The sequence below is a fragment of the Schistocerca cancellata genome, chromosome 5 (genome assembly GCF_023864275.1).
Source record: "Schistocerca cancellata isolate TAMUIC-IGC-003103 chromosome 5, iqSchCanc2.1, whole genome shotgun sequence".
NCBI lineage: Eukaryota > Metazoa > Arthropoda > Insecta > Orthoptera > Acrididae > Schistocerca > Schistocerca cancellata.
This window is the reverse complement of record NC_064630.1, coordinates 279,243,365-279,252,635: the sequence shown is the minus strand read 5'-3', so window position 1 is coordinate 279,252,635 and position 9,271 is coordinate 279,243,365. Positions and strand designations below refer to the sequence as shown.

Below are 9,271 nucleotides of genomic sequence, written 5' to 3'. Positions count from 1 at the left end.
TCCATTCACGCCTGTCGCGACACCACTGGAAGCGGGCTGCACGATGTTGGGGCGTGAGCGGAAGACGGCCTAACGGTGTGCGGGACCGTAGCCCAGCTTCATGGAGACGGTTGCGAATGGTCCTCGCCGATACCCCAGGAGCAACAGTGTCCCTAATTTGCTGGGAAGTGGCGGTGCGGTCCCCTACGGCACTGCGTAGGATCCTACGGTCTTGGCGTGCATCCGTGCGTCGCTGCGGTCCGGTCCCAGGTCGACGGGCACGTGCACCTTCCGCCGACCACTGGCAACAACATCGATGTACTGTGGAGACCTCACGCCCCACGTGTTGAGCAATTCGGCGGTACGTCCACCCGGCCTCCCGCATGCCCACTATACGCCCTCACTCAAAGTCCGTCAACTGCACATACGGTTCACGTCCACGCTGTCGCGGCATGCTACCAGTGTTAAAGACTGCGATGGAGCTCTGTATGCCACGGCAAACTGGCTGACACTGACGGCGGCGGTGCACAAATGCTGCGCAGCTAGCGCCATTCGACGGCCAACACCGCGGTTCCTGGTGTGTCCGCTGTGCCGTGCGTGTGATTATTGCTTGTACAGCCCTCTCGCAGTGTCCGGAGCAAGTATGGTGGGTCTGACACACCGGTGTCAATGTGTTCTTTTTTCCATTTCCAGGAGTGTACATATGGTCAAATCCTGAAAATCAGATAAGGACAATTTAATCAACAGCTATGTACTCCTTGTAATGTCATGAATATTACAAAATTATGGATAGTACATCAATAGGATCCTCACTGACACTGCCCATTACTAATATTTTCATGGATTATTTTGTGGAACCAATTCTCCAGTTTGTAACAGGATTTGGTGAGGGACACTTTATGAGCTGTTCGATATTGTCCAAGATAGTTTTTTGGTATGCCATCTAATGTACATTATACATAACACAGTACGTAATGAAACACATTTTACTTAATAATTTATGATTAGACACTAATGCATACAATCAATACACAACATAATTTAACTAATTTGCTTACAGCCTGCAAGGTAAAGGGAATCAGCCATAATCTTCATTACCAGTAATGCATTATTTCAGAATCAGCAATTTGGTAATGGTTATGGGAAAGCTAATTATGTAACTTTTGAAATCAGTAAGATATCATGGTAATGTTAGCATCAAATTCCAGCTTATAACTAATCAGAAAATTAATAACTAAAATTTGACTATTTATATATAAAGCCAAACTAACAGTTCAAAATGTTTCATGAAATCATATGTAACTAAACTCATGTAGGATCTTATGGAATCATGTTATTAAAGATATTAGATTCAGAATGCCTGTAATGAACTTTGTAGTTACACCTTCTAGAAATTTCCTATACAAACAAATGCCCTTTCTCAGAGTGTGACAAAATGAAGTTTATGTATAAAATGTGAAGTTTGTAATCTTATTTCACTGTGAAGCTCTCCAATTTACGTTAGCACAAAAAGCTATTTTGTAACTCATAAGAAATCTGTAAATTTTTGTCAAGTACTACTAGCTGCATTTTATCAGTTTACTTTCATCTCAGAACGTAAAAAGCAATACTTGAAACTATATTAATCATAAATGAACATTCATTTACTTCAAAATTGTATTGACAGAATATTTTGTAATTTGATAAATCTATTTTGGAAACAATGAGAACAAAAAGGTATGTATTTTCAAACAGGAATATAATCAGTTCTGCATATTAAACAAAAAAAAGGTTCAAGCTGTGTTGGTCTGAAGGTCTGTGTAACTATGTTGTTAGAGAAAATATGCAACTATCAAAATGAAGACTTTCTGGAGTTGACTTTTAATTAAAGCACCAGATCCCCACATGCTGAGTTTTAAGGGCTATCTGGAAGTGGATTAAGCACCCCAATACACCGTTTCTGCTACATAATGGAGACTTCTGGAGTTAAATCTAAGTAGTCAGCCTTCTAAAGTTTACTCAAATTGACACCAACTTGTTATTAAGTTAGTCAATTTCTTTAAGTGTTGTGAATTTTAATTAATTACTCAGAAGGTGCCTACGTTAGAAATTACATACTGCTTCACCAGTCTTGTATCCTCTGGTATTTTCGCAATACAGACTCATTATGAATTAATGCAGCAGTTTTCATGAACTGTATTTATCTTAACACTAAATTTCCTAATGAGATCAAAACGGACAGCTAACTATCTTTCTTCAATGTGCTAGTTGAGTAGAAGGCAGATAGCTTGGTCACTCAGTGTATTGGAAGCCAGCCTGAATCAATCTACCAATGTACAGTGGAAGGCAGATAGTCAGCTTGGTCACTTGATGTATTGGGAACCAGCCTGGACATATCTACTCGCAGACAGTTGGCATCAGCCTGTTCACAACTAAACTGTAGAACACATTAATATATATGGCTAAGATGATTATTGGCAACAATGGTCACTAGCATGTAAGATACATACAAGGGCAACACCTGTAGCGTGAAAAATATTACCCTTATTTTCAGGCATAATCCTGACTCAGATACAGTGAAAGGATTTATTTGTTCCACCTGAGGCATGACAGAAATTAAGATAGACTGCATCCTTCAGATGTAAGGCTTAAGACAAATATTTCTAGCCACTCCAAAGATTCAAGAAATATTATCCTGTATTACAGACAACACAGTGACATGAGTTTACATTATTCCCTGTGGATCTGACAGTTTTGGAGTTCAGATACAAAAGAGGCAGCTGAGATTTAATTATGTGACAATAATTTCAACAGAGGTCACAGGTACACAACTCAAAGCACATGGAGGCAGGCTTTGGAGACTTAGCAAAAGCAAAGATTTATGCTCAGTGGTTATACAGAAGCAGATATTGCCATTCTGAAGATTGCATGAGCCACTGCACTCTGTGACGTCACACACACCTCTCAAGTGGGCCATGTGTGCCACATGCTGGTTGACTCATCATGCACAAATTCAGCCTGCCTCAGAGATATTCTTGGTTCTGCTACTGCATGCATATAAGTATGGCATCCCACCTTTTCTGTAAGTCAGAAAATTTCACAACTGAATTTGTAGTACATCACACAATCATTCTTCCAACACATGCGCAACATTGTCTTTTGGATTTGCACACGTCTTTGTATGGGGAGTCACTGTTTTTTTGGGCTCAACCATTCCTTTGGCTTCCTGATGTTAGCATAAAGACACCGTTTCTCATCACCAGTAATGATACAGGATATGAATGGTTGGTTCTGTTACAACTAACTGATGATGAGCAAGCGAGATGCACATATGGCCACCCACTGATTTTTGCAATTTTCGTTCAGAGCATGCATTATCACCTGATTTTTGAACCTTCCCCGTTGCATGCAAATGTCTTACAACAGTGGAAAACAATCCCAGTTTATTGCATTTGCCAGTTCTCATGTACACTGATATGGATCATTGTGGATTAATGCATTTAAATGATCTTCGTCAATGTAAATTGAAGGCGGATCACTGCTGTCAACTGCAGTGGGACATTAAGCTGAATCAGCAGTGAAGAGCAAAAACTTGTACCGAACCACAAGTCGAACCCAGGATCTCCTGCTTACTAAGTAGATGTGATAACTAATGAGCCATCTGAGACACAATGTTATTGCAACTGCACAGACTATCTCAACACACCTCACAGGCAGTCCACAATCACACCAAGCGCCAGTTATCATATAATTGATAAGCCTAGCTTGGAAATGGATGCACCTTCTCCAGTGTGAATGCACAAATACATCCAACCTCCTGTGGGAATCTCTGAGTAGCAAAAAAATGGTCCAAATGGCTCTGAACACTATGGGACTTAACTTATGAGGTCATCAGTCCCCTAGCTAACCTAACTAACCTAAGGACATCACACACACCCATGCCCGAGGCAGGATTTGAACCTGCGACCTTAGTGGTCACGCGGTTCCAGACTGTAGCACCTAGAACCGCTCAGCCACTCCGGCCGGCTCTGAGTAGCAAAAGGGAGTATGAAGGACAGTGATTGTGGACAGGTGGCACTTGGTGGGTCTGTGGATCAGGTGTTAGGTGTGCCTAGATAGTCAGTGCACAGTGCAGTTGTGATAACGCTGTGTCCCGGATGGCGCAGTGGTTACCACACGTGCCTAGTACGCACGGGACACAGGGTTCAACTTCCAGTCTGGTACACATTTTCTCTTGTCGCTGCTGATTCCACTTAATGTCCCACAGCAGCTGACAGCAGTGATTTCCCCTTCATTTTACATGTAATGTTTCACAGCTGCAGATTCTGCATGGTGTCTGTTCTTTTGGACATGTTCAAAAGAACAGACACCATGCATACATATAATCTTCATCAATCCCTGAAGGTCTTCCTGAACATGGAGTTATTGATTTCAAAATGATCAATGAGAAAACCATTTGCTTGCTGTGCTCTCTTCGATGGCATAATCCAAATACACGGCGCAAATCTTTCTGGCTATCTTCGCTGCTGTCGCCCCTCTACTGAACTCTGACAGAAGAATGTTGGGCATGTTCCAATTTCTCCACTTGACCTTCTATTTTCTAGTGTCCACATCTCTATTCAAATATTATGTGAAGTGCATGCTTTCGTCTTTCCATCCTCTCTCCTCACCCCCTTTCCCTCTCATTTTATTTTTAATAGTGGTCTTTTCCAAAGATAACTTGTCATGATAGTTCCATATGTAAGTTGTCTAATTAAATTGTTAGTGGACCGTTTCCTTTGTTTCAATACCCCTATGTTCAGTTTATATTCTGATTTATTTGCATAGCTCTGCTGGTGTACTACTTTGTCCATCATTGTGTAACAATGAGCTTGTGTGGCATTAACCCTAGAGTAGGTACAGTAATTTTGTTTAAGAATAGTTTCCAAAGCCAGTACAACATGTATTTCAGTTGTTACTTTTCAGTTTACTAAATAGCTTGAACGTGTATTAAGATCCACGTGTCTCATTTATTTATTACCCTAGTAGTTCAAGGGCATTCAATTCTAGTGTGAATTTGATACTATAATTACAATTTCATATGTAATTCCAAGAAAATTTGAAAAACTACTAAAGAAATGGCAGAAGGACACTGTGGAAGATGTATCAGCATACATAAGAGAACGGGTATAATGCATTACTTTCAAGAAAAGTACAAACACTAAAATAAAATAACTCTTTTTATTACCAGAATGTCATTTACATACCTGCAAGATCAATTTTGCAATATTTCATTTTGAAAGATTCACACCATCTCCCATTAAATTAAAATGAACATAGATGGAGATGGTATCACAGATGTTCTCTAACACTCGTACTGGTATTCATTACTGCATATGACAAAACATTGTAAATTGAAACAGAAAATGACTGCTTATAACAGTGGAATAAGATAAGTAGAAACAGCAACAGAAATTACAAAAATATTCACAACAAAAATAACATTATAATCTTTAAAAACTTCAAAAACAAGGCAAATACCTGAAAAAAAAGTAGCAAACAGTACAGCTTCAGTCTTTTTAAGTTCAGTTTCCTAATAATTACGTCTTAAAATAGCCTCACAATACAGTTCTGAACCTAAAGATTCCTTACTCAGTTACTTGAGAAATGTCAGAAGTAAGGACATACAGAATCATACAGAGGAGAATAAACATATAGGAAGTACATTGTAAGAGGGCACCAAAGACCAAATTTAAGCTTAGGCTTTAACTTTTGTTGCATTTCTTGCTGTTGGTATCTCTGCACACTGGGTCCTCATGGTTCCACTTATTTCTCACCCTCCTTAATTGTCTGCATTGTGTAAAAAGAAGGAGCAGTATTTGGTTATATATGGCAGTGTTTCCATGTATACTTCCAGGAATCTTAGAAATAACAATTGTTTTACACTCCAGACAATACAGCCCTGTACCCCAATTTCATTCATGTTTAAATGCAGAGCTGCTTAACAGTTTTATTACTTCACAAAAAATTGCCAATGATAACACACCTGTTTCAATCACAGCCATACGTATCACTGTCTTAATAACACTAAAAACAACGCTCAGCATTAAAATTTCTGAAGCAGTGTTTATTATGTTCAGAGAATATGGAGCATTCTGTTGTAGTAATGAACTGCTATGTAATAATTCACACTAATAATATGGCCTGTGCCTTCTGTTATGACGGCTCATTTCTCTCTGCCTTACTGGACCATAATGCACACCTGGAGGGAAGAAGGGTCCAGATTGTACAGGTCTTCTCTCTGTTACCTCTCTGTATACAAAATGAGAGCTTTCTGCTGTAATAGGGTAATTCCTATTTTGCAATGGAGAATTGCTGAAGTCTGGTTCTTTCCAATTTTGATGAACATTTCTGTCTCTGTAAAAGCACGGTTTGTTTTGTGTAAAGCCTAACATAGGCCGAGGATTTCCCGTATTCATCCTTCTAATAACATCATTGTATGGTTTTTGTGGGTCAGCTGAAGAGAAATTTACATTTCTTTTTGGTGTATCTGACAAAGAAGGATTTACTGTAATACAGATATTTTCCTTATCTTCTTTTGTTGTATCTGAAATAAAAGTAAATATCTTTAAATTTAGTGTTAAAACACAGCAGGCTTCATACATTTTAAAAAAGCTCTTTAGTAAGTTATACACCATGTCCCTCACTGCCCAAGTTTAAAACATGTCACTGACATTAACAAATGAAAATTTAATGAATTTGCCAAAATGAGCAATCTAAGTCGGTTAATTTTGCAACTGAAAAAATGTATTTATGGAAGAAAATACAACTTACTTATAAAATTCTGTAGCTTTTTCTTCATGGCTATTCTGAATGGTGATCCAGTAACAACTGGTGATGAAAGTAGTTGTTTGAGTTTAATAGGTTTTTTCTTTTCCTTTAATGTTTGAGGTACTTTTGGTAGATGGATTTCTTCCTGCACCTTTTTAATTAGAAGGTTCTTCGCATTTTCCAGCATTGTTCCACGGAAGTGTCCTGGCAGCTCACATTCCCAAGACAATGCTATAAAAAAACATTTCATACTTGAAAAGGTCAAGAGAAAATTTATAATCCACAACCAGTATATTAAAGCAAAAGTAAAAGTAGGACTGTGCAGTTCGTTACATGTAGCATACCCAAAAGTAAAACACTATTGTATTAAAAAAAAAGTAGTACAATTTTGAATGTTAGCCATTATAGTACATGAAAGGTATTGTTTTTGTCTATTAAGACAACTCTGGTAGGTACTGCAGCACTATACCACCAGCTCAGTCGGAGCCTGTGGAAACTATAATAAAGCACGTATAAAGTCACTGAGACAGTTAACTGGAATCATACCTTTAATAAGGGCATCTCAGAGGATGGAATTGATAATATTATGAAAAGGAGAGATTGCTAATCAGTCAGTCAGCCTCAGAGACTACTGAGTGTGTGTGTGTGTGTGTGTGTGTGTGTGTGTGTGTGTGTGTGTGTGTCTCAGAAGGAGGTATTTGGCTGAAAGCTCAAACATAGAGCAGTGTTTTTGTTGCGTCTGTCTGTAACTCAACATCTCCTGTATTATCAATATTGATAAATGCAAAGCTAAAGGGGCATGGTATAGCAGAAGCACATCATTTATTTAGTAGTGAGTCATTTTTCCAATTAAGACATTGTTGTAGTTTGTAAGACATTTTTGTAGTTTGCTGCATCAACATTTGCTATTTAGTGCTACCTCATTTTTGTCATGAATGAAGAAAGAACTAACTGTGATTGTGGTAAACTAATGCCCCAGTGACAGTGGAAATTTTGCAACACAATACTTTAAAGGAATTAATCTTCCTACCCATTGCAGTAATACTATCACACTCCTTCATAAAATTGAATCAAAATATCAGTTGCATTTGAATAGGATCAGTTGCATTTGAATAGGACAGCAGTTCATATGTTCTAGGTTCCCTAATGTTAGTATAGCTGTGCTCTCCTCTGTATTTATAAAGGATGGAACTGAGGAAAATCATTTTGCACGCAACTACATGATACATGTGATTACGGCTTTAAGGAGACGAAACATTACAACAACCACATTATCCTGCTTAGAACACCAGTTCCCACAAAGACCACTATAATTTTCACAGAAACATGTATTAAGCCAATCACACAAAATTAGACACTGCTTAGCTATTCTCTTCTCCCAATTAATGAATGTGGTCCATCATTATGCCACTTGTGTTTCCACTCCTTTGCCAAATAGGTTGTAGCTTTTTGAAAGTGCGCCTATGACTTACCCACCCAGTACAGTCCATCCTAGTCCTATCATTTCTATAACTTTTGTATTCAAGACAGCACCACCTGTACATGGAGCTGTGTTACACAAAAACATCACTGCAACCACACGTCCTGGTGGCTAAGGCTGTATGAGGACATACATTGTCAACAACAAGCACACTCCTTTTGTTGGCATTCCCCTCTTTTTGTCTCAAATGCTCATTTTGGTTTATTTTATAAGGCATCACAATATTGTTGTGCATTGATGGTCTCACCCGGAGGCACAAACTCAACCAAAATTATGCCTTTTCAGTCCCACAAAACTGAGGCCAAAATTTTTTGCCCAAAATTGCAGTTTTAATTTTTTGGCAGATGGGGTATTGGTATGACACCACCTGATGATTGTCTTTTTGTCTCAGGCATGTAATGAGCCACCTACGTTTCATCTCCAGTCACAACAGAGCTCAGAAAACCCTCAACTTCCAATTCAAGACACTCAAGAAACTCACAGGCGCAACTGGCCTGATTTCTCGTGTGCTGCTCTGTCAACTGTTTTGGGACCCATCTTGCACACAGTTTCTGGTACCCTAATGTTTCTGTGAGTATCTCGTATAAGAGAGCTGTGGAAACATTGCAAAATTTCATCCATTGTCAATCAACAGTTTTCACGAACAGTTTCCTCAATTTTTTTGCAGCCACCCATCAGTCAAAATGAAAGGTCTTAGACTCCTCTGTTTGCCATGAACATTTGTTCTGCCTCCCCTAAACTCCCTACACCACTTCAGTACACCCATTCTGTTCATAACACCTTCAATGTAAACCACTTTGATACACAAAATAAATTTCATTAGGTGTTATTCTTTCCACAATTAGGAAGTTGATCACGGAACATGGCTCGCACTTTGTCAGTTTTCCTACCTACATGTTTCATGCGACTGGACACTACAACGTGAAATTACACACTACCGTGCTCCTGTGATGCTCGCTCTGGTCAGGGGATTCCAGCCTACCACTCAGTGTTACCAACCCTCAAAAAGTAAAAACCCACAGC

General features: G+C 39.0%; 1 protein-coding gene across 4 annotated transcripts in view; it reads right to left on the bottom strand.

The window, feature by feature from the left end:
• Nucleotides 1-5,159: 5,159 nt before the first annotated feature.
• Nucleotides 5,160-9,271, bottom strand: part of LOC126188945 (PC-esterase domain-containing protein 1A-like) — a 274,877-nt gene continuing 270,765 nt past the window's right edge. For all 4 annotated transcript variants that reach the window (XM_049930690.1, XM_049930692.1, XM_049930688.1 and 1 more), the window contains exons 9-10: nucleotides 6,772-6,999; nucleotides 5,160-6,544 (exon numbers count right to left, since the gene is read on the bottom strand). In XM_049930690.1, the coding sequence (XP_049786647.1) occupies nucleotides 6,129-6,544; nucleotides 6,772-6,999 (644 nt within the window). In that variant the 3' untranslated portion in view covers nucleotides 5,160-6,128. The remainder of the gene's footprint in view (nucleotides 6,545-6,771; nucleotides 7,000-9,271) is intronic.